The sequence below is a fragment of the Pteropus medius genome, unplaced genomic scaffold (assembly GCF_902729225.1).
Source record: "Pteropus medius unplaced genomic scaffold, Ma_sr-lr_union100, whole genome shotgun sequence".
Classification (NCBI taxonomy): domain Eukaryota; kingdom Metazoa; phylum Chordata; class Mammalia; order Chiroptera; family Pteropodidae; genus Pteropus; species Pteropus medius.
In genome coordinates, this window is record NW_024345479.1 from 3,975,832 (window position 1) to 4,002,576 (window position 26,745).

The 26,745-nt window shown below is 37.0% G+C and overlaps 1 protein-coding gene across 1 annotated transcript in view; it reads right to left on the minus strand.

Moving 5' to 3' along the window:
* SKAP1 (src kinase associated phosphoprotein 1) overlaps positions 1-26,745 on the minus strand; it is a 245,162-nt gene that overhangs the window by 186,159 nt on the left and 32,258 nt on the right. The window contains exon 3 of the mRNA XM_039873716.1: positions 7,326-7,351. Within this exon, the coding sequence (XP_039729650.1) occupies positions 7,326-7,351 (26 nt within the window). The remainder of the gene's footprint in view (positions 1-7,325; positions 7,352-26,745) is intronic.

Here is a 26,745-nt window from a genome sequence, read left to right on the forward strand (position 1 = left end):
CTAAATGATCATAAATGGAACCAAATTGAGTACGTATAGCACAACCACTACTACACATGTGAATCCAATAACCAAAAGGGCAGCATAACTTAATATTTCCAAAATGAGCTACATGTCAGCAGTGGGTTAGACAGGAAGGTGTTTAAAAAGTTCTTTTTTTCCCTTTACTTCAAGAAAATGGTCCTTTATGATGCAGTTTTTCATTTTGACCAGTAGGGTGGGCTGCAGTGTGTAGCATCATCCTAGTTCTTAAAAAAGAAAAGGTGGGAGGTGGGGGGCGGGGAGGGGAATACGTAGCCGCCATGTGAACCCTTCTTCTCTTTCCCCTCCCAATCCCCTGAAAATGCTGAGATTTTTAACCCTTCTTAGGTTTCACATAAAGGCATAACTCCTGAACATTAACAAACTGGAGGGCTGGCAGCAACAAATATAAACCAGATAATTGTATATGTGACAACACACACTTCATAAAGCAAATTACAGCCTGTCAGCAATCATTCTGGCTTTACACTAACACATTCCATCTACCACTGTTATTGTTCAACTGCTACTAAAATGGAACCTGCTGAGTTAGTATATTTTAAATAGTAATGGCATTTGACAGAATTCAAAACATGTAAACCTAGGTATTTGGTAGTATGTGCATAAATATACTGTAGAATGAATACATTTATCATATGACAAGCAAGCACTCATAACCTGAAATTATTGGTTCATAGTTGTGTTTTCCTTGGACTACTATATTCTCAGTGTTTGATTCTTGTTATGAAGCTATTCAACTGAATTTTCAACATATTTTGACTTATAGGAGAAAGTCAGCTGTAGTAATAATAAAATTATAATAGCTTACTGAACTCTTACTGGGTACAGGCTCTAGGTCAAAACTCTTCATGTACTATCTCATTTAATCCTCAGAATAATCTTGTGATATATTATTATCTCAAAATTATAAGGAAATTGAGACACAGAGATTAACTTACCCAAAGTCACATAAGTGACTCTTAAGTGGCAGAGCCAGGCTTTGACCCCACCTTGTCCGATTACTAAGCTCTTGTTCTAATCCACTGAGCTGTACAGTCTCCAAATCTGCATGCTTTATAAATTACGATCATTACTCAAAGGCAAAGCATACTAAATGACAGTCAATGACCTGAACTTATGGCATGTGCTATAAGTTAGTATTTTTTACTTCAGTAAAGTAAGTCTATAATCAAAAGTATAAATTATTACAAGTAGTAGTAATACTAGTGGTCACATTAGGTATGAAACTGATAAAGACAAATGTAGTCAATGATTCGGGCAAGAGGGAGCTGGTCCTACTCAGGTTCATACTGACTGCAGCAGTGAGGCAGTGATTTTTTTTTTTTTAATATCACTTTTTGGCATGAATTTCATGCTTACAAAATTTAATGCTTGGGTTGAGTCAGATCAATATATTAAATTTTTTTCCAGCACCTCCTGTTTGATTTTTTTGGATCCTGGGTATTTCAACTCTGCTTCACAGAAAATAAACCAATATGTTCTATGCCCAATTGCAGCTTTGACTTGGCTTAATCAAAGAATGTATTTCCTTTCTGGAACTATCATGCTTTAAGTCTCACAGTAGGAAAATCCTTTGGAAAATATACAATGCCACAGAGATGTAGTGATTTTATTATTATTGGTTCATCTTGCCCTCTCTTCCTATCTTTTCCTTTTCTTTCTCCCAAATAACAAGTAGTAGTAAGACCTTGGCACCCACTTCTAGTCCCTAATGCATTCTAGGATCTATTATATCTACACTAGTTCATCAACATTACTTATTTTTGAGAGGAACTATAAGGCCAGTTGGGTTCCAATATCTTCTGCTAAATAAGAATGGACAACATGATCTACAGGCAATGAGTAAATACAAGAAAAGTTTTACAAATGTCCAAAGAGTAAAAATAAAATAATATATAATAAGTAATGGATTATAGGTAAGATTAGCAGGCCTGAAAATGTAAAACATCTTTTAAGATGCTGAAGAAAAGGTGAGTTTTCTTTGAGAGTAATATACACCTCCAACCCTAAGCAACAGAGATTACGGCTTGTTTATACCATCATCAGGGTCTTGCCCATAAATTCATATGTAAAAATTAATAACTAAAGGAGGAAAAAACTTAAATGGATATTAAATTACTAAGTCATGATTGTACTGAAAAAGAGCTCTCACCACTGTGTCAAATCAAGTTTTTTGGGGGTAAGCTTCTTTATTAGATAAAAAAAAGTCAAGCATGCTTGAAGTAAAACTTTTAAATGCTACAAGAAGGCATATAATGAAAGCGCATCTTCCCTCCCTTCTCTTGGATCTTCTTTCCAGAGGCAAGCATTGTGAGGTTTCTTGGGTGTTCCATGAATTTTCTATCTAAATATAATATGTGTCTGTGTGGTACGTGTCTTTTTTTTTTAACAAATGATAATACTTGTCCTGTTCTGTTCCCTGCTTTTTCTCCTAATCATTTATCTTAAAGGTTGCTCCATATCAGCACATGTAGATTTATTTCATCTTTCATTTTCGCTAATTTTTACTTAAAAAAATAATACATGCATATGGTAAAAATTCAAATAGTACCAAAGAATATAAATAAGAAAGATTTCTTCTCCACTTATACCGAGATACCCCTCAACAGAGGTTACCATTGCTAATAGATTCATGTGTATTCTTTCAAAAACACTTTATATATAAATAAAAGCAAGGACACCTGCATGTGTGTGTTTACACATGTGCACAGGTGCACACACACACACACACACACACACACACACACAGAAACAAACTCTACAATGTTTGCCCAAATTACTCTTACACTTAACAATATGCCTTGGAGAGAGCGTTCCATGTTACACACATCCACACACGTTCTTTTAACCTCTATGCGGCATTCCATTAAATGGATATAATATCATTCACTTAGTTAGTCCCCTATTGTTGGACATTTAGGCAGTCTGGAGTCTTTGCTATTCCAAACATCCTTGTGTGTAATATAATGTGTAGGGAATACAGAAGGCAGCAGCATCTGATTCCAATGATTTCTTCTTTCACCTGCATGAAAGTCAATTCTTTTTCTTATGGTCTCAATATCATCTACTCCAGGATAAGACATTTACGAAGGACATAAAAATCTTAGAAAATTTTAACATTAAAAAAGCAAGTCTTTTGATTTAAAAAAGTCTTACTGTCTTTGACAATAGCTGCAAAACAGTGAATTAATTTTAAAATGCATTATTCTACTCTTTAAAAAAAACCGTAGATGTATAGGAAGTAAAATATTTGAAAAGGTATCAAAGTCAGAAATTAACTTCAAAACAATTTGTGTGTATATTCACTTTTTACAGATTAATTTGTATAAAATGAAGCAAATAAGGAAAGGGGAGAAAGTCCTAAAGGAAGTCAAGTCACAAAAGCAGCTGTCAAGATTGTTGATGCTAAAAGGCTGGGCTAAAGCCAAAGGCAGGAGTATTCATCCTGTATACATTTCTTCCTATTAAATCCCCAAAAGACATAGAAAGCATTCTGGAAGATTTCTTTTTAAAAAGTAGTATAGGTTAGGATATTCTAGGTTCATAACCAACACTTGTGTTTATAAAATATTATCATTCCAGGAATAGTGATAGAAAGATACTTAACAATAAATTACAAATATTATAAATTCAGAATTTTTCTTACATTTGCAAACACGTCATAAATTTGGTCTGTGTTTCTTTGTATAAATCCTACTTACGACTGTGCTAAAACCTTTTGGCATGAATGCAAAGAGTATTTTCATAAATAAAACTTAGTAAAATCACTGTGCACTCCATTAATTCAAAAACACTTCTCTTCGACTTCAAAGGGAAACCCTTCTCTCTTTTTTTTAGTGCAAAGATGGTGTTTCTTTGCTGCTTTAATGGTTTGCTTCTTGTAATTGTCATAACTACATGCTCCAAGTATGTGATAGTAAGAGACGAGAAGTGACAATCATGCTTCAATTCAACATGTCTTAGACATTACAGAGCGACAGTCTCATAAATCTAACCTCTGAAGGGCCTACCAATAAAAATTCTGTACACATATCTTTTAAATGCAAACCTCACAAATATATACATGGTGAATTACACGGCCCTACACCAAGGTTCAGCTGGAATGAATAAATTTTATGGAAAGATATGTGAAATATATATTGTCTAAGTTTCACACATGGATTTACTTGCATCCCCCTACTTTGAAACATAAAAATAATACTTGCCACTTTAGTGAGAGCCTACCAAGTGGCAAGCAATCCTTATGAGTTCATTACCTCATTATAACTCATTGCAACTCATAATAACTGTGAAGTAGATATTAGGAAGATTTTGTAGATGAAGATATTAGGTTACTTGCAGTAGCTCACCCATCTTAAGTAGAGGAACTGGGATTCAAATTCAGGTCTCATTTCAAAGCTCATGCTCTTTCATCCAAAACATTAAACTTTAAACAACAATTTTTTTAACAAGCTCACTCTTCTATGTATTTTGTGTCTAAGATACATAAATTATTTTGTGCATTAATATACTAGGTCTCACAATAGAAATAAAAGAATAATGTCACGTTTTATTAATTTCAACCTAGATTTTATCTTTGTATTATGAGCTGTTCTGAAGGTTAAATGAGATAATGCATGTAAAGGACTTTGCTCAGTATCTGATACATCCCCAATTTATAGATAAGGAAGCTGAGGTTCAGAGAAATTAAGCAACTCGCTAATGTCACTTGACGTTCAGCTAACTGGTATAGGTGAGATTTGTCTGTCAAGACCCAACATCCATGTGTTTTCTACATGCCATGTTTCTTCTCCAGTACAGGAACAAGACTCTCCTTAACACTAGTCAATGGTTACTCCTCCAGTACGTTAAACCTGGGATTGAGTGGAATGATGGATAAGAAAAACTTTGCTTGCAATCCTTCTCTATGTCTGGGCAAGCATCTTTTTTTAAAAGTCACCCTTTCAGCACACTGTGCCAAATCATTACCATAAACAGATGATTAAATGTGTGGTACTAAAGGGATTTATAAATAAGAGATCTTTTTAAAATTAAGGATCATTTTCCTTCCAGAGACCAGACTCTGGTTTAGTCCAAATATCCTGGAGAACACAAGTGTGTATTTAGACAAATATAGAGAGTTAATAAAATTCATCCCATCATATTCCTGCATGGAGGATCTTGCCCTGGATAAAAATGCTAGGATAATTTGGGATTATCATTTCTGTCACTTCTCAATCCCTTTCCAATACTACCTAGTCTTCCAGGGCTTTTTAAATGGTCCTGCCAGCCAGCTCTTCTCTTTCTTACATAATCCTAAATTGTCCTGTAGAAATTTATATACACCTATTACTACTCACACCCACTTGACCAGTTTCTGAAGCACACAGTCAAGTAAGACCTCAACCAAAAGATAAGGTAAAAGATACTCTCCTTCTTCCCCATCCCCGCCTCCCTCCAAAAAAGAATCTCTTACCAGGAGGAACAAGGCTGGGGGCAAGATACACAAGTATAGATTTTTCTACTTGGTCTTTCCTTACATTTACTTCCAAATGAGCAAAGACTGCTACATATATTCAACCACTGTCAATAAGCAAATACAGTTTTCTGTTCTAAATAAACTCTTTATTTTAGTGTATTTTAAGTCTACATAAATTGTCGTCTTGCCTGCTCACCTCTCCTCCCCCTCTAAAACTGAAAGGCTGTGTAGAAGTTGCCCTATGCTTTGGAGACGACTGCATTGCCACTATTATAAGAATCTGGTAAGATGTGCCCTTTGTCATTTTAGCCCCAGAGAGTCTCTCGTGTTAAGCTCCAAGATTATTTTCTCTCCTCAACATATTATTATATCATATTTCTGACACTAATTCTTTATTTCTCCTTTAGGTAATTAATTCTACCCTCACACTTCTACTCTTTCCTGTCAGCTCATATTCATGTTCTGGCCCCTGTGGATTTTGGTTAACATCTGTTAAACCCTGAACTATAAGGCCATTTCCTGAATAGCATATTTCACATTTTGCAAAGAAAACTGCTATATTATTATACATAATTTTTTATTCTTGATTTATGTTTTTAGGCATAAATGCTTTAGGACAGTGAGATATATGGTAACAAAATATTACATTATTTAAAATATTATAAACAGTATGACTTTAACTTATAAGAGTGAAAAAACTTTAAAAAGATAAGATTTTATTTCTTAAGATTGGCTTTTAAAAAATCCTTATGTAGACTTAAAATACACTAAAATAAAGTAGGAGCTAGGAAGATTAAAAATTTAATAAAACTAGTATCATTCACAATTTAAATTTCCTTAAGGTATTACTGTTCTCTGAGATGGGACACACCGATAGTATTAAAGGCAAAAAGAATTAGGAGTACGGGAAAAGTTTACAACTAATTAAAAAAGTTAGAGCAAAATAGTTCATAAAACTAGTTGCAAGTTTGATCTTAATACTCTATGATTATTTGAGAAAATAAAAATCTCCATTTATAAGTTAATTAACATTCAGAAAGATGTTTCTGACATTCTCAAGCAGAGTAGTGAAAAAGAAGGAATACATATACTTTAAAGACACCCTTTCGAACTGTTTGAATTCAGAAAAAAATATGCCAGTTTTGAACCTTTTAAAAATGTGTTCTAATCTTGTCCTTTTTTTTTTTTTTTTTAAATCTTGCACACAGCTGTCTGTCGTACTTTTTAGAATCATGCCAGATGCTGGGTTCATCAAGCAAAAGCAAGAAAACAATGGTTTGAAAGCAATTAGAAGCACCGAGGCTGCAGTGAGGCTCATATTAAAATGTGATAACACTGTTCTAGTGGGAATTTCAACACTGCTCCATTTCTGACATTTCTCTGCTGCCAGACAGGCAGGCTGTGTGGAAGAGCACTGTGATTGAGGAGGTAACATACTAGAATTTATTTCTGGAGCAAATGAAGGATTAGTTGAATTGGAGCCCTCCCAAGGTTTTTATTATGGACTCGGCCACCATTTTATTTGAATGCTAGTGGATCCTGTTGGCATCTAACAAAGCTTAAGAAATAAAAGCATATTACAGCTTTCGTTCTATAAAATAATCTATCACCAATCCGCTTAGAAAGCAGAAGCATCAGAGACTCATGTTGTTAAAAAGCAGGGCAAGGGGGCCCAGCAGGGTGAAGGTTAATTAAACACTCCACTAACTTTCCTCATAAATGGCTGATGCCACTCTGTGGAGAGGCTTATTTGGAAGAGATGGAAGCAAAAAATATCATCTCCACATTTTTAGTGTAAAATCATAAATGATCAAGGAGTACTCACCTTGGGGCTGAAAATCCCAATAGTACCTGAAATACAAGGAAGAGAATGGAGGTAAGTCAAATCTATATTTCTCAGTCTTGGTTGTCATACGGTAGCTATAGCACACAGTCTAAAGAGCGTGCTTAATAGTCAATAACCAGCCAAAGTCACTACTCACTTTGAGGAAAAACCAAAGCGTCGTCTTTGAGATATGAAAGATTTTCAAAGGCTTGAAAGCAGCATTTAACTTACTGTAACTCCTTAGATCATTTTAACCATATTGCCGGAAACATCCTAAGAGGTTACCCACCTGTGGTCCAGTGTTTCTCATCAGGAGCTCTACTGGCCTTGAGGATTTTTTGTTGTGACAACCTGTCCTGTGTATTACAGGACTATCAGCATCACTGATCTTGGGCACCAAACACCAGTGGCACCCAGTTGTTATAACAACAAAAATATTGCCCCCAACACATCCTCAGGCCTAAATTCTTAATTTTATAGGTGAAGCATGAACAACTGACTCAAGGTCATCTAACATTTTAAAATGTGAGCCAAGCTTGGGGCTCTTGCAGTCTACCATACCATTCCGTCTCCTCTTTAATTTTGGGAAATGATTGGCAAAACTGACAACGCTTCAAGTCTTAAAACTAATGAAATGGCCGTGGTGGAAAGGATCATTTCTAAGTCACTTACTTGGAATCTAAAGTGAGTTCCTCGTAACCTCCAGAAACAATGTTATATATAGTGGTTACCCACAAAAGTCTATTGTACTTTGGATTCCATTTCCTCCTGCCTTCACAGGAACCTTACATTATTTCTATATTGATTTTCTCCTGTACATATTCAACCTCTTCCTCTCAACTTGGCCCTTTCCATCAGCATTTATGCTAATATAAAAATAAAGCAAACCTTCTCTCACTCCCTTTCATAGCCCTCCATCTGCTGTCCTCCTTCCCTTCATATTACAGTGAAATTTTCAAAAGTGTTGTCTATAGTTTCTCTCTTTATTTCCTCATCTCCCATTCACTCCTCAACATACTCCAGTATTGCTTACAATCGTCAAATGTTGATTCTTGCTGTGGACATAGTGACCTTCATGTCACTGAACAGAATGAATATTTTTCTACCCTAATCTTGACCTCTCCGGAGTGTATATATGCATAAGAGCATCCTCTCCTTCCTGTAAGAGAGTCCATCATTTTTATCAACTTCTTAGAACAGTGCACAACCCAAAAAAGATTAACAAAAAGGCAATACATAGGTGATGATGGTGTGTCTTCCAGTACATATATGACCGAAATAAGCTGTGGCTACTTTAGGGAGAAACATCAGCATAGTGGGTATCTAGGTTATTTCTTTATAATATAAAAATTCATAAAATAGAGAGGCAGGAGATCAGTGGGGAGGATGTTGCCATAATCCAGAGATGAATGTGTGGGAAATTATCAAAGATGAGGAAAAGAAGGTGGAGAAGAAACCTCACAATTGACTTTTCTTGTTTCTCTCCTTTCCCAGAAAAGTTCTGGGCTGGCAATCAGGTGAAGGGGAATTTAAGATATTTGGGTTAGATGGCAGGGAAAGTTCAGGACAGCTTTGACATCTGCAGTGGAAAAGGGGAGAAGGAATAAGAGACAGGGTAGAAAATGTAAAGCTGCAACAAGCTGGAAAGAAGGCATCAATGTCAATGAAGGGCATACATAAATGAGAAGTGGCTGTAACTTAATAAGTTATATATATTAATTTGATGGGCCAATCTTCACCTAGAAGACAGTCCAGCTTCCCACTGTATCTGGCCACTGTAAAATTTCCATGAAACTCCTTTCAGCAAAACACAGCTAATCAAGCTAATCGTCAAAGGGGTGATCAATTTGCCATCTTCCCTTGCTATTTTCCTTCTTCTTTTGAGGCACTGCCCTAGCCTCTGATTCCAATTATTACCCAATTTCTAATTAAAAAGATAGAAATTAGGATTTGAGCATGTGCAAGTGTGTGAACATACACAACATTCCTTTTTCCAAACTGTTAATGATGGCAACAGCAGGAACTGTGCTAACCAACATTGTTTTCATTTATTGACCCAGAAACAAAACCTAGTCATGCAGTCCTGTCAAAGGGCCAACATTTGGCAAATTGTTAAATAGGTAAAACATGTTATTGATGATCTCAGTTCTCTTCTTTTGTCCTCTCTCCCACAATTCCCACTCCAACTCACACACATATTTTCAGTTCCCTTCTCTACTACTGTAAAGTGCCCTTGGTTTTCTGGTTTCTCTCGTTAGTTAAGATGTTATCAGTTCGCATATACTAAGAATACTGCTTCTGCCAATAATAGCTGTGTCTTAAGAAGGTTGATTACAAAGAGAGATGAGATTTAACAACATCAAAGTAGCAGGTCTTTCTAGCTGATGTTAAATAGCAGGATCAGCTTTATTCTTGATACTGTAATTAAATATTTGTCAATAAAGATCATGTATAGAACTTGACAGGGAATGGCATAAAGTGGAATGTTAGTTCCTTTTTTCAGAGGTATAAAACTGTCTTGCTACCCTACCTTTTTCCCCCACTCTTCTTACTCTAAGTATTAATTATGTAACGACCCTAAAGAAAGACTATTAAAACACACACACATGCATGCGCGCACACACACACACATCCGTCTATTCCATAGCTCACAAAGGATACTTCAAAAAGGCAAGGCCAACATAAGACCTGACTGCCTTCCATTTACTGCCCTTCCCTTTTTGGGAAAAATTTGGCAGATCCTGTGGTATCGCCCCATCCCCAATGATCAAAAGATGACGTTGCTACTGAGACTTCCTAGGAATGGGCCTTTCTAGCCCTGTGAGACCACACTATCCAACCAAAAGGTTTATCATCAACATATCCTTCAGATTGATATGTTGATCAAAAGGGGGAACCATGGACAAAAAATGGAGTTCTACAGATAGTAACTTCATAGGGCAATCTGATCACAAATTCCTAACTGGGCAGTCATGGTGGGTAATCACACCCCAGGCCTATATGTAACTTCTTTAGTGAAAGGTTTTAAGCCGGCCCTGACCATTGTTTTTATGCATCTAGGTTAATGCATCTTTGAAATACCAGAAGCAATACCCCTAGAAAGGGGCTACTAACCCTCAAGATAGCACATAATCTTGTTAACTATCCTGTAATCCAATCCCTCTCACTTTCTCCAATCTTCCTTAAATCCTCTCCTTAATTTCAAATGCATAAAGAAGTTGCAAAACTGTTATTCTGCAGTGCATTTGATATCTTGCTCCTCAGCGTATGTCCTCGATTTGGCTCAAATAAACTTATAAAATTTCTCAAAACAAAACAAAAAAACACAAGGCCAAAAGGTGAGCCACCTCACTCCTCACTGGAGGGCACACCTAAGGTCTTGATTTGTCTTGTTACACATACCCTCGAGGGCCTTCATCACATTCTCTAGAAAGGTGATTCCACACTAGACAGAGAATTCTACACTCATTAAGAGGCATTCAGTCACATCCTGCCAACATTTCTAATTCTTATCTTTCACTTTAAAAACAATTATCCCTTAGCCGGAGATTCCAACAAATTTGAAAATAGAAAATTTCAACCAAAATGCAAAGACCACAATAGAAGTATGTGGAAGAAAAAGCATACAAACACACACGCAGTTGTGTTTATCCTAAAAGCCTCTGAGAATTTCATATCAGGCCTGTGCAGATAGATAACAAACACTTCTTTAATCTTCTCTTTGAAGCTTCAGACTTCAATATGAAAGGGAGGCTATCACTGCTCTGCAATGTCCATACTCAATATCATCAGGTTCATGCAAATGAGATTTGGAATTGGAAAAAGATGAGTACAGAATGAGCAGAGAGAAAATGCTGCAACCATACTGATGATTATTATTTTCACATTCAATGAAAATAAAGTCATCTTTACTTGTGCTCCCAAAAATGAAAACAAAAGAATAAAAGTTCACAACATTTAGTCCCCTCTACAGAAAAGTCTTGAAAATTTAGGGTTACATTACAGTCAAGGCAAAGTTTGCTACTCATGTTTTTTAAAGAGGTTTGAATTGAACTTTAATTAATTTATTTTTATTATTAAAGTGTAGTTGACATATATTAGTTTTAGTGTATTACATAGTGATTTGACATATATTTATTTTATGAAGTGATTACCATGATAAGCTTAGTAACCATCTGTCACCTTACAAAGTTATTATGATATTATTGACTATATTCCCTATGCTATATATATTACATCTCCTGACTTACTTATTTCATAACTAGAAGTTTGTACCTTTCAATCTCTTTCACCTTTTTCACCTTTTGCCCCATCTCCTTTAATTGAACTTAAGTTTAGGGAAAGGTACAACAAATAAATTCAAATCACCAGATTGAGGGAATCTTGATGAGTAGCCACTATATTAATAATAATAACAATGGTAAGATATTTTGAACTTAGTGTTGGGCACTGCTCTAAGCACTTCTCTTATCTTAACTTACTTCTCCACACTCTAACCCTATTATTACACCCATTTTATAAATGAGTAAAGCACGTCATAAAGATGTGAGATAACTTGTCCACAATTAAACAGCTAGTAAATGAGACAGGTGAATTTCCAATCCTATCAACTAGTTCCAGAACAGGCACTCTAATAATGAATTAAGGAGGTAAGACGAACAACTGTAACTATCCTCATATTATTTGAAATATCGAGGAAGGAAAACTAATTCCATTTTTTAATTACAATAAAACATTCTGCACTTAACGCATGCTAGGCATTGTACTATGAACACACTTTACATGTATTGTTTTATTTAATCTTCATCACCACCTTATGAGGTTAGTACTATTATTATCCCCATTTAATGGATAAGGAAATTGAGATGCAGGAAGGGTCAAACAACTTGACCAAGATCACGTAGCTATTAAATGGCAGAACCAAGATTTGCATTCAAGTCGGCTTGGTTCCAGAGCCCAAGCTCTTAAGTTTCATATTAACTGCTTTTCAATTGGCTGTAATATAGAAAACAAACCTAGTGTTAAGAGAAAATATCATTGTTTTGTCAGACAGCCTACTATCAGAATGTAGATAGATCGGCGGTCTTTAAATTGGAGTCCATAGTTGAGCTTTAGGAGATTAATGAACTCTCGAAAATTGTAAGTGAAAAGTAATACGTGTTTTCTTTTTCCTTGAAGAAGAACCCATACACTTCATTAGATTTCTAAAAATGTCGATAACTCTCTCTCTCCAAAATAAGAAGACTCTCTGTGTTAGAAGAATAAGGTTGTAATGACATTATAAAACTATCTTTCCATAAAGGCCAACATCTGGAATGTTATAAATCTAGAACATTTAGATGAAAAAAATTTTGTTTTGCAACTTAAGTATTAAAAGTGTTATCTTACAGAAATTTAAAACTCATCATATATTCCCTGCCTTAGTAAAACACCTGATGAACAAAATTAAATCTCTTCTTGCTGACTTAAGGATGTTCAAACTTGAGCTTTAGTTTTTCCACCAAAACAGTGGTGCCTTCTGAATTAATAAGCTGTCTGTATTATTCAATGTTCAGAGACACCTTCTATTTCTCTCTTGACCACCTCTGTTTTCCGGTAATGGCAATCTCCAAACAGACTGCAAAGACTAACACTGAATTGTTATCCTGGCATTAGAAATGTGGAATCTTAGAACTCAAATGGATACCTGGTTAAGCAGGGCTTCAATGGCAAATAAGTAAGACTGGAAAACCCTTGCAATTGACCTTGAGCAGTGAGCCACGTGATAGAGACTGATTTATGCCCAAGCAAATGGCTTTTCTGAACAATGCTAATAGTCTGTACACTGTTTATATTTCCTATAACCTCTTTTCTCACTTGAGAAGATTCAAGTCATTTTGAATTTCTTTCTACTACGAATGTTCCGTCTACTACCTTGCAGAAGGCATGGGCAAGTGGCAAAGGGTAATATGGCAAGCAATACCAAAGAACAGAAATGGGAAAAGAGCACCATCTGGTGGAAGTCTCTGGTGAGGTCATCAGAGGTCTGGGACCCAAGGGTCCGGGCATCAGCCTTAGAAACAGTTAGGCAGGAATGGGAAGGTCCCTGGAGGGGAGCTGGTGTCCCCTCTAGCTCCAATTCCTTCAATCTATCAAAAGTTCAAGACCTAGCGACTGCCCACAAGAAGCTTACAATTTAGTCTGAAGTGTGAGATATTTATACATGAAGAGATGCCAGTTGTTAGTAAATAACAAATACCATGGTAATAACAGACAATAAACATATAACTCAAGTAACAGAAGGACCTGTCATAAGAAGGTTCTGTGTTCTTTTTAAAGATGTAATGTTTTTGTGGTCTGCCTATATTCACACACTCTAGAAGACAACATTGTTTTTCTACTTAAAAAATACAAAGGTCACTATTCAACTTTTATTAAGTGATAAACAAGCGACATTATCCGATGTTGACAGTACTATCCACAGCTAAAAAAAAAAAATTTAGAGGTCTATTCCTAGACAATACAAAAGGAAGTAAAATTTCAAAATAAATAAAACCCTATTTACCACTAGAGTCTTCTATAACACTTTCACTACATGAAATCCAGGCTATGGTCAATCCAGCATCTGCTCTGGATATTAACAGTAAAAATCCTGAGCGCTCTTCCACTGCAACCTACATTCTAATATTCCTTCGCCTACTTTCTAGCGTGAGGACTGCAAATCGTGGTTGTATGTCTACACAGTCCCCATACTCCCTGCATGGAACAGGCAACCAAATGAACTATTAAAGAAAAATCCTAGCCAGGTATGTTGTGGCAAAATAAAAGACCCTACATATCAGGTCTTTCTTTCTGTAGATAAAAGGGAACAACTGAAGGGTTGGTTGGTTTTTTTGCTTGTTTTTAAGGACAAGGAACAGTGTCTACTATTATTGAATCTGGCAGAAATGTGCAGCCTGGCTGGAAGGAAGAGAAGCTCAGAGGCAGTTTAGGAAACTACTGGAGAGGAAGAGAAGGGACAAGAGATTTGCTAATAGAGTTGGAGGCACACCGGGAATGGAGTGTCAAGAGGAAAGTCAGGGATGTCTTTTGGTTCCAAACTTGCATATTGGAAAAGACAAGCCGGCACTCACAAAGAACTCCAGCTGATTACCATATTTTAAACTGCAGTATCCTTGGCTCTTGCCCTGACACTTTTGTCATTGTTGATGCTTGGATCCTAATTTTGTTTTATTTTTTGCTTGCTTCAGGTTAATAGCTACTCTTGGACCATCGAGACTCCTAATTATCTGATTAGCGAATAAGTGATAACTGTATGGCTCTGAGACTGTGGACGATATACTCATCGAATTTAACAAGTACGTTATTGAAAGTCATTTATTCCAGCCCCTCAATTTACAGATGAGAAAAATGAAGCATGGGGAGGTTATCTGATTGCACTATGGGAATTTAAAAGTCCATACTGGAGCTACCATATTTTATCTTGTGCAGAATCAGGAGTAGGTCTGAAAATGTGATATTTACTTGAAAATTCCTTTGATATTTTCCTCGTTATGAACATGGTCCCATTATTCATCCAAAAGCAAAGTTTACTCAAAAAATTTCTAAGCTGGGCTAGTTCTTAGAGCTCATCTAGGCAGGGTGGATTTCTCAACATTAACATGCCAACATACTTCTATATCTCTAGTTATGAAGGCTGCATTCATTCTCTCAAACACTAATAAATATCCACTATTTGCCAAATACTCTGTGAGGGACTGAGAGCACAGAAAGCCTGAACTGTGAACCAGTTTTGCTGGAATGGTCAAATTGTGTGGAAGTGATATAATTGGCCCAAAACACACACAACGGTAAAAATTGGGACCAGAAGAACCCAGGCTGGTTAATGCCAGAACCTGTCTTACTACCTGCAGATAAAGGTTGCTGAGGGAAGATCTGGGATCAGATAGACAATGCCTGGCAGGGGTGGAGAGGGTCACAGAGAGGCCAGGCCCAGGATACAGAGGGAGGCCAGACAGAGGGGCCAGGCCCATCAGAGCAGGTGGCAGAGGCCCTAAGCAGACATGTTTGAAAAGGGGGCAGGGCAAGATTCTGAGTGGGTTCCAATCTGAAAGCCTCTGTTTTATCTTGTGAAGTAGGTTATGCTGTCATGCAAGAATGAGAGGTGATATAATAGAGACTGTTTGTGATTTGAGGGAAAAGAAACATTAAGGAAAATTGGAAAGGCTGCTGATATGGGTCACGTAACAGAACCTCCAGACATCATTAAGGGTTCAATTGAGGTTGGAGATAGATACTTCTGTGGCAATCCAATTGTATTATTTTTCTCCAACACTGATTAGTTACCCAAGTATAAGAAAAGGTGGACAGCTGAACTGATCCGAGGTTAGGATTTTTCTAGGCTTGTAGGATGAAAGGACAAGAGAGTAAGAGAAGACTGGAGGGTTATACTGTGGAGCTCAGGGTGGCCAGGGAAGAAACCAATGGCCAAAGACTCGACTACAGTGTTTGCACATATTAATATTTTTAACAAGCATATTAAAATATTAAAAAAACAAGAGATATTATTCTACTCTTTTCTTTCAAGACTGTCCTTTGTCCCACAAGTCTCAAACCTCTCCTACCCTCATACTCCTTGTTTTAATGGTTGACATTTCCATTCACCTAGCTGAAACTTAGGAATCATCCCTTTACCTCTTTCTCTATTTCTATGTATATCCCATCGGTCACAGAGATCTGCAGATTCTAATCCCTTAATATCTTGTTAATCTATCTCCTTTCAGTCTCTAAGGCACTAATTTCATTCAAACCCTCAAAATGCCTCACCCAGATCAATATAACACGCCCTCATTGGTCTGCCCGCCATCTTGCCTGTCTGTCTGACCCATTCTCCTCAGTGCTGATGGAGAAGGAAGTGCAATGACTGTGAAGAGCAAAGGCTTTGCAGACAGGTCTGGTTGGAGTCCCAGCTCCTCTATTTTCTGGCTGTGAGACTTGAGCTGCAGCCTAATATCCTCATCTTTAAAATAGAAATAATAACCATACCTGTCTCATACGGTTCTTGGGAGGATTAATTGAGATAATGCACACAAAGAACTGAGCAACTAAGCTTGGCACCTGGCAGGTCTTCAATAAATGTCAGTTGTTATGTCATTAGCACCACCATTATTCTAATGACATAAGATGCAAATCTAGTCTTATCATTCCCCTGCTTAAACCCCTGCCCTCAGGTTCTCCCCTGCTCGGCTCACATCCAGGCTCTCACATGTCACTACTCTCTTTGCCACCATGCTTTTCCGTTTGTGCCCCATCTTCACCTAGCAAACCCCTGATGGTCCTTTGGTGTTCACCTCAGTTTCTGGTATTAAGCACTTTCACAGCACATCTGTTCACACCTCTTAGTAGCACCTATAATACTATAGTACTATAATGCGCTAGGATCTTCTGGTTTCTGTATGTCACTGAGGCCTCAAGGAGCAGTGGCATAGAGCTTGTGCTCAACAAATGATTCCTAAATAAGTGAATGAAGGTGAGAAGGGCTGTCTGAGTTCAGCATGAGGGGAGCATAGAATGCATTTCAGGGAGGGATACGAGGCAGGGCTGGAGAGGCAGGCAGAAGACAAGGCTCTCCAAGCAATGCTATGGGGTATGGATTTTATTCCAAACAAGATGGGAGAGGCACCTTCATTTTCCTCTAAATTACTCACACAAAGGCAAGAAGGGAAATAAAGGAAGAAAATCAAAGGAAGAGAAGGAAAGGAATAAGAGAAAGATAGAAATTGGAAAGCTTTGTTAAATTAAAATCTTCATCCAAATGAAGAGGTTTTTCCTCCGAAGTCTGGCTTCAAAGACTAGCCACCAGATGACTAGCAAAACTATTCTTCAAAAGACACGACCGAATACACATTGCAGTGGCAAGAATCCAGTATATAAATACAATCAATTTGTTTCCTCAATAAAAGCTTTCATGAAGAAAATGATTTAATACAAATGCTAAAGCTACTGACATAGATTAATTGAAAAATAACAACAGAATCCTAATTAAAGATATAATATTATTTTGCTCATTCATACTACACCAAAATCTGAATAAACATATAAAAACAGAAACCAGAAAGCAGACTTCTATTGGTAACTACTCTAAGAGCTACAATGAATTACTGAAATTTTCAAAAAACTCCTACCTTTATGTGTACACTTTCTTCTAGTTAAGAAAGAACTGAGATATACATAGAAATTCAGAAATCATTTTTAAATTATTTCAGTTTAACCCTCAACTTGACTTTTTTCCTAATTGTACAAGATTCTATACTAAAATATCATTCTTTCCCATTCATTCCTTTGTACAGTACCTACAGTAGTCATAGTTAAATCCTTACATAGAGGTACCCAATTATACAGATCATAAAGAATGGAACTAACTTTCATTTAAAAGTTAATGACTATGTGACCAGTTTACGGTTGTATCAGTACAGGTCAAGGGTCTCCAGCTACAATCAACAGGTCAATCCTAGGACTTACCTGACACATTATGGGGCCAGGACTTCAGGTACTGTCCCACTTTAAGGGATTCTCCAGCATCAGAAATGTCTACACATATTGCCAGACCACAGGGAAGTACACAAGACAGAAGGCAATCATCAGGCCAAGGGACAGACCAAGACCATTTGTTTCTGAACTTATTCCCATCCTTCACTCTAGAAGCTAATTAGGTTGAAATGTCAGCTATTCACCGGTAAAATATTGGGGGACCCTTCTTATCCCCTAAAATAAGAGCCTCATGTCATATTTCCCAGTCAAATCCCCTCCCTCCCTCCCTCCCTTCCTTCCTTCCTTCCTTCCCCTTTACTGCTAAAAATTCAGTTGGAAATCAAAGTAGCTAACTAAAAAAAAAAAAAAAGGTGGGGAGGGAGATTTATACATGTATTTGCCTGATTTTAAGAATACTCTGGAGCCCTCATTGAAACATGAATTCCCAGGGTCCACTCTAGACCTAGTGAATTAGCATCTCCAGGGTAGAGACCTAGAAATCTGTATTTTTTAATTCACATGATGGGGCAAGTTTGAAAAATACTATAAAGGAATTGGGTATTTGACCAACAGTTGCCTTTTAAGTGAATTCTAGACAGGCAGCCCCCAGTTCAAATATAGATTGTATTCCATTTTCGGTTGTTTGGACCTTGAAATGCATTTTTCTAAGAAAACAAAGTAACAGATAGCAGTAAGTTTTCTTAGCCAGCTTCAAAAATCTATTAAATCTTGTTAACAGATCTGAAGTATAACAAATACAATGTTTAATTTACACACACCCCCAAAAAAATCACATTTCAAAAGTTGAAGCATAAAGTCAGTTGTTTAGAATGTATTTTTCCCCATAGACATAAAGTTCTAAGAAGTGGTTAGATTACCTGGCTATCCATAAAATCTTATTAAGCCCATAACGAACCAAAGCCAGCTATAGACTCAAAGATATAAACATGAGCTTGGTGTCCTCAAAGCAAAAGATTACGAAAAGGAGAAATAATCTGTCTTCCTTCTGTGGGCATATGGAAGATAGGCAACCTCTGACATCCTTATCCTCTATCTTTTTGCAAACATCTCCTGCCTCCCAGTGGCCTCAGCCCAGGTGCCAAAAACTCACGTCATCCACAGCTCCCTACTGAAGCATCAGCTTGCCCACCTCTGCCCCATGTTTGACTCTCCCAAATTATCTACCCCTCCTTAAATCCAGTCAAAACTCATTTCCATGACTTAGTTCCATCCTATCTTTCCCGCTTATCTCCCACTACTCCCCTATATCTAATAAGCAGAATCACCCTTTGGTTCCCAAACATGGCTAAACTTTATCTCTGAATCTTTGCACTGGTTATTTTTGTTTGCAGTGTATCTCACCAAAAACCCATTCCTTTCAACCCATGGATGCCATCTCATCCATGAAGGCTTCTCAGAGCCTATCAACCAGAAGTGATTTCTTTCTCTGCAATTTTACAGTATAATCTTTGCATTCCTCTCCTAAAACTTTAGTCACAATATATCTTGAATTATAATTTTTTGTGTGTATGCTTTTATAAATTTCTTGGTAATGTTTTTCGGGTATCTAGTTTGTGACATGCATTGTATTAGGCACTTTTATATGCACAACAACAATCCTACAAGGTGAGTGTATTATATAATTATTTGGTTTACCCTGCTCAAAAGTAAGTTACAAGAGGACTAGAATCTGTGTCATGTTCGCCACAAAAATGTTTTGCATATGTATATCCTCAATAAACATTTATTGAATGACTGATCGAATGAATGAATAAAGTGGCATTATCACTTTTTATGAAGAAAATAAGCCTCAGTAAGAGTGCTGGCTCAACGGTCATGCTGACTGGGTTCAAATCCCAATTTAAGAACCTACAAGCTGTGCAATCTTGAGCAAGCTGATTGCCTCTCTGACCTTAGCTTTCTCAACAGTTAAATAAGGATTATAACAGTACCTTCCTCACACAGCTCTTGTAAGAATTAAATGAGATAATGCATGTAAAGTCCTTGACACTGGGCCTGGCACATGGTGTATGTATGATGAATGTTAGCTTTGACTGTCATTCTTAAGCTGCAAAGATAAAGCCTTCATTCTTCCTTAGGAAAAGGATCCTCTATGACTTTTATAACCCTCAGTGTACCTAGCACTATTCATTGCCTATAACTGAGGTTCAACAAATTTACTGTACATTGAATTTTCTCAGCATATGTCATCTGAACCAAAAATTAGAAGAAAACCATTGAATAAGGCTAATGTACATGACGGTACAATCAAGTCTCTTAACCATCCATGCATATTTGTGTTTTAAAAGAGGATGATAAGCCCAAATGAGTCTCTAAATGGTGAAACTCCAGGTATGTAACAAATTGAGACCAAACATTTCAGACCTTCTAGAGAAGAAATCTGTGGGCAGTGGGCTTCATGCTGGCTCTGTCCATGAGTCTGACCACTTAACTTGAAAAACAGAGATGTCTTAAATGGCATGTCTTATGTCTTGATCACCTGGCTGTGCTCAACATAAACAAATAGCCAATACATATTTGTTAAGTAAATTAACTGCTTCTGGTTTGTAATCCTTGCCCTGCTTTTAGTTGATTCCATTTCTCTTTATGACCAACATAAAAATCAATCATGGTGACCAATGTTTTGAGAAGAAGGAATAGTTTACTTAAGCACCATCACTTTGGAAAACAAGTCCCACAAACACAAATGTTTTACTAAATAGTCACACAGAGTATAGATAATTCTCATGTAAGGAAAGATTCATCCTGTGTCAGTTCAGTGCAGCTCAAAGGGATAACATCTAAGAAATGGAAGTTGTTCCCAGTCAGCGATATCTTATCTAACGAAGACTGTGAGAATGAACTTCCTTTATTTAAAAAAACAAAAAAAAACAAAAACCGCACATTTTAGAAAAATCATCATAAATTACTCAGAGGACTGCTGTATTCACATGGCTCAAAAATAATTTTACTTTCATGTGTGTGTACATGTGTGTGTGTTTAATAAAACACCGCCAAATACAGCTGTTTATTTGCACAGAAGTGACACGAGCCTACACTACACATTAAAACCTAAATCTTTCCACATCCCTTTTCCCCTCAGTGCCAACTCCTTTCCCACCTGGACACCAATCATCTTAGGTTCTTAAATCCCTGCCCCTTTGAAAACAGGAAAGGCTCTGATATCAGTGACTTACGATTAAATACATATTCACTATAGAGAGTTGGAAAACACAAATAAACAAAAATGAGAAATTAAAATCAATCAAACTCCACTTGCTAGAGATTACTATCATTAACATTTTGGTGTCCTTTTTTTTTTTTCTTCAGGTATTTTTCACTGTGATGTTTAACTAATTTTTTTTTTTACTTATATCTTATTGTCCTATATCAATAAATCTTCTAGAGCATGAATGATTAAATTATCTTTTAAGAAAAAGTTTGCTCTTTCAACAGAATGGAGGAACATAATAAACTGCAACAGGGAGAAACTTAATTTTGCGATGCTCTGAGTAAGACTTTGTGAAGGCTACAGTTTAGCCAGTGACAAGGGGAATAGGAAGAAGACAGTTCTAGGATGAAGAATCAATAGGCTTGTTGATGGTTTGGGGAATGAAGGAAGAGAGGTCAGAAATGACTCCCAGGATTCTGCCTTGGGAAACTGAGCCTCGGGAAAGTGGAATTAGACTTCAGGGGTGAGCAGTATATAAAATAATGAGTTCGATTCTGGATACTGAGTTAGGATTCCTCCGGCTACAAGGAACAGAAAACCTGACTAACAGAAGCTTAAATAAGCAGAACTTTATTTCTTCTTCAAAAGGTGATTCCAGAGCTGATGCAAGGGCCTGACAATGGCATGAAGGACCTAGGCTTATCCCATATATCTGCTCTCACGCCTTAGAGCAGAGTCCTGTCTTAAGGTGGCTACTGCATTTCAACATGTTACTGTCTCCCAAGCATAAGACTGTGTGTGAGAGGCTATCAGAAGTCTTCTCCTTACATTTCTTTGGCCAAAACTATATCTTGTGTAAATCCCAAATGAACCTCTGGTAAAGCAGATCTTTCAGATCACGATTCATCCCCAGGCTGGTGGAGTTCTGTTGTCAAGGAAGAATGGAGGGTGGCTACTGGGTGGGCATCCAGCAGGGTCTGTCTCCAGCTTTGTGAAGTCTGAGGTATTTATAAGACACTCAAAAGGAGCTATCCAATATGCTGTCTGGTGCCTTGGAGAGAGAACTGCAGTTGAGCTGTAGCATCAGGAGTCATCATGTACAGAGGAAGTTGTGGAGTTGTGGACATGCATGCGCAGTTGCCTAAGATGTGGTGAAGAAAGAGGAAAGCCTGAGGGGCAACAGTGAAGAGGGTAGAGTAGGAAAATGAGCTCGAGCAAGAGCCTAAACAGAATATAAACACAGGGAAGAAGGAAAACCGGGAGAGACTGTTATCATGGGAATCAACAGAGGCAGAGCTTTTTACCTTTTTTGAGCAAAAGGATGCTATCAACAGTGCCATATGCTACAGAGAGACCGAATAAGATGCAGATTGAATAGTGTCACCTGGATGTGGAAATGAGTGTTACTGGTACTTTGGCAAGAGTAACTTGATATGAGCAGAGTCAGGGGACTGAAGAGCGACCAGAGAGGAGGAAACCAGAAATGGCTAGTCTAGGCTTCTATTTCAAGAAGGTTGTCTGTAAAAAAGAGATAGAGGACAGCACCTAGAGAGGGAATCACTGTGTAGGATATAATGTTTTTCTTAATATTAGCAGAGATTTGAGCATATTTATATGATGAATGGAGAAATGTAATAGAGGGAAACACTAAATTTAAGAAAGAAAGGGTCTCTGGAGGCAGTGGTAATAGTGGAGTAAAGATGACAACTGTGAGTCGATGCTTCGGTCTCGAATGGTGTGAGGAGGAATCTTGAACTCAAAAGATGACAGAAAGATAGAGAACTATAAAGCCACAAAGACAAATATCAAAAGGACAGAGGCTTGGGATAAGACTGGATAGTAAAAGTCTAGACGTGGCAACAAGGAGGTTGAAAAATGCCAATGGCACTCCTGGAAAATGAGCAAATTCTAGTTAAGATGACTGCAAGCAGAACAGTGTCCTGTAGAAGAGCCACATTTCGCTTAGGCAGAAGTGGAGAAAAGAGGTTGAGGATATAGCAAAGTTTGATTATAACAGCACATGGATTCTAGGAAATAAAAAGGAAAGGATTAGAAGAGAGGTCATTAAGAAAGATGAGAGACGGTGGAGATGAGAAAGTGCAAAGCTGACTAAGAAGGATGATGACCCGAGGCAGAGGGGCTGGGGAAGAGTCACAAAGGTGGCCGGAATGACTGGCATCCATGCTCCAACAGAACTCCAATACATGGTCTGCACTCTTGTAACCTTTTACCACAGAATGTTAGAGAAATGTTATCCTAGGAGACATTTGAAGAGATGGTCATTATCTTTACAAATTGCTGTATATCCCCTAATTCTTAGCACAAAGAAAGCATCCTATCTCTGGAAAGATTATGTGGGGCTGGCTATGAAATAGTAAACCTTCTCCTAAAAAAGAGGGTCTCTTATTCTAAGGTTTAGCCTAGATCTAAAAACACATTTATAACAGTTTCCCCCCATTTACTCAACTCACATCATTGAGCTCATACCACATGCCAGCACCATGCTAGACTTTTTTTATTTTTTAATGAACATGAGACCATCCGTGCCTTTAAGGAGTTTATAATCTCCAGAAATACGTATTCTGAGTTCCGAGAAACTTAATTTAAAAAGAACTTAAAAGTACGTGTTAGAGCAGTGCTTCTCGAATGTTAACATGCATACAAATAACCTTGAGATGTTATTAAAATGCAGATTATATTCACTAGGTCTGACTGAATGGAACCTAGAGTCTGCATTTCTAACAAGTTTCCAGGTGATGGTGTTGCTGGTCCATGGGCCACACTTGGGGAGTATTAAGGAGCTGAAGACACTAGCAAAAAAGATTCCTTGCTTTACCTTTTTTATTACTTACCTGTAAAGTCCTGAAAATCTTTCCTCTTTTCCTTGCTAATTCTCCTATCCATCCATTTATTTAATAAAAAAGAGTGGAGGGGGTAGAAAACCTCAAACGAGGGCTGTTTCTTCTAAGCGACTATTAGCTACACACACTGCTTTCGTGAACATGTCAAACATCTATCTCATGTGATTAAATACTTCTGTGGAACCTCTAATATTTCAAACAGAGCACCTAGCTATTCAGTGAAAGAATAAGAGACTGGGAACAGCAATTAATTCTAGTTATGCCATATGGCAGTATAGAACAGTGGCTGGAACCTGAAAACTCAATTTCACAAGAGTCCTACTTATTCTGAATTTTAATGATTATAGGATCAGCAAACATATGCCTACCAACCTGCTCCATTTACACAAAATTCTAAAGAATAATCACACTGCACGCTCATAAATGATTGGTTTTTCCCAAATGGACTTAAAATTTCTCTCCTACCAGATTCTCAAAATAATGTAGTTGCTGACAGCTCCGGTTTAATTTCCCTGTTAAATAAAATATACAAACAGTCCTTTTTAATGAATAGTATTGCTTGCTTTCTTATCATTTTCATCATCAGGTCACAATTTTGCACAAGTCTAATTTTCTCTGATTCTGGATTCCTCAGCGCTGGGGCTGGTTCAGGTGCTGGCCCACCTATCCCTCCATTCCACCATATTCTCTCCTTTTCACCTCTCTCCAGAATGGAGACATTATCATTTTCAACACATACTCCATCCCCTGTCTTCTTAGAGCTAAGATACTTTCATCTCTTGGACATCTAATAACTTCTAGATAAGGACAGAAAAATCAGTTCTTGTTCTGTGAACGTTTGTCTCCAGTGCTTGAGAGACTATCCTAATATCTTCTGAACATGTTTTAGTGATAACATTTACTGCACTAGGGCCAAAATGATTTTCTGCCACTTTCGATTCTAGTTCAATAAAAGAATAAGAGCTTTGTTTCTAACCTCTGTCATTTTTAATACCATAAAATGATTTTAAAAATGTAAAATTGAGTTCCATTTCCTACTGGACTACCAATCTCATATTAGCTTTCCTTTTATCAAATTTATGAGAAAAGTCAGAAATTGCCTTTCTTTAAAAAAAAAAAATCAAAACTTCAGGATCTCCTGGGAAGAATGTCTGAATTGAATTTCAGCTCTTAATAATTGCTGGCCTGGAAGTTTTAAAGAAGAATAAAAGTTAGCTACTTAAAGTTAGTTATGTCAGAAATAACAAACTGAAGGATTATCCCTTAGTCCACACTCATCCAAAAATAATGTTATTCCTAGAAAATTATCATCCTAAAAAATCACAAGTATGTTTATTACATTTCCAAATTGAGGAAGTCTATGGTTTTTTGAAACCACAGTGAGTGAAATCTATGGTTTTTGAACTGCAAAGTGAAACAAATAATGTTTTTTTGCAAGCTTATAGTATTATGAAAAATTTCAAATACATGTAAAAAGTGAAAGAACACCTGTATGTACCCAAAACCCAGACTATGATTCACATTTTGTTACATTTACTTTGGTACATATCTATCCATCCATCTTATTTTTGGATACATTCTCAAATAAATTGCAGACATTAGTACACTCCATCCCTAAACACTTTAGCATCCTATATAATTAACTAAATTTCAGTATTTATTTACAGTTCTTTTAAACCAATAATCTTTTGAAAGATGCTTTTTTTTTTTTTGTAATAACTTGGCTAAGTAAGCCAAGCAACCAATTGGAACTTCTACATTCTAAATCCTAATCTTTTATTAATTCTGTTACTTAGAGTAATTTCTTATGTCTCAGTTCTCTCATCAACAAAGAAATAAAGGCTCTTGGCAGACATGGCAGAAGGTCTCTATTACCAGATTGTACAATGGAGTTTGTGGTTATGGCAGAGTTCACAAATGAGAGACATTCACTACTATAACTTAGGTAAACAGCTAATTGGATATTATGTGGGCATAAAGTTTTCCATAAATTATAATGAGAACCTTATAAGGCTCACAAACTCGAGGGAGCTTGAGTTTGAACTCTTAATGATAAGTCATCTTATATAAGCCACACTGTGTCTATGATAAAAAAATGTGAAGCTGGACTACTGAAGACTGAGTCACTCCAAGTGGGAATTTCATAACAAAGCACTAGCATCAAATTGAAATTTTCCTGGCTTTGCCAAGCTGTGGTATTCCTGATTTGTAAACTCCTTATTAATTGACTACAGCAAGAACTACCACAGGAAGAACTGCTCCTTCCTTTATGAGCTGTTTGTTCCTCTACACTGGTTTTTTTTTTTCCTTTTGGAAGATTGGCCCTGGAAAGGATATCCTTTGAAGCCTGAAGAATCAAAACTACTGCACAGCACTGCTGAGAGTTTTGAAAAAATATTATGAAGAAACTACACTGGACCTGAGGCGACAGGCTGAGATCTTCCCAAACAGGTCAGCGGTTGGTCTGTAAAATATTCCCATTGCCAAGGAGGCCGTGACATCTTGTGTAAATCAAAAACTAAAACCCTAAGATATCTCATTTCCATTTTAAATGCATGGGGGTTAAATATGGATATCTAGCAGTGGAGAAGTTCCTGTGGGATTGATTTTTTTTCCGTCTTCTCTGAGCCCTTTGCTGAGCATGATAAGTAGGACCGCATTTCATTATCAACCCTGCTAGCACTGCACTTCTGGGAGACTAGATGAGGCTACACAGTGGGAGAGAAGATCGGCTTCCAAAGAAGAAATGATTCACATGGCGTTAGTATAAAAACCCACTTTAGGCCCAACTCATTTTCAACAGAATCATAAAATAAAATAAAATCCTAAGGAAATGAAATTTCCTGCATCCCTTTCCAAATTAAAAAAAAAAAAAATC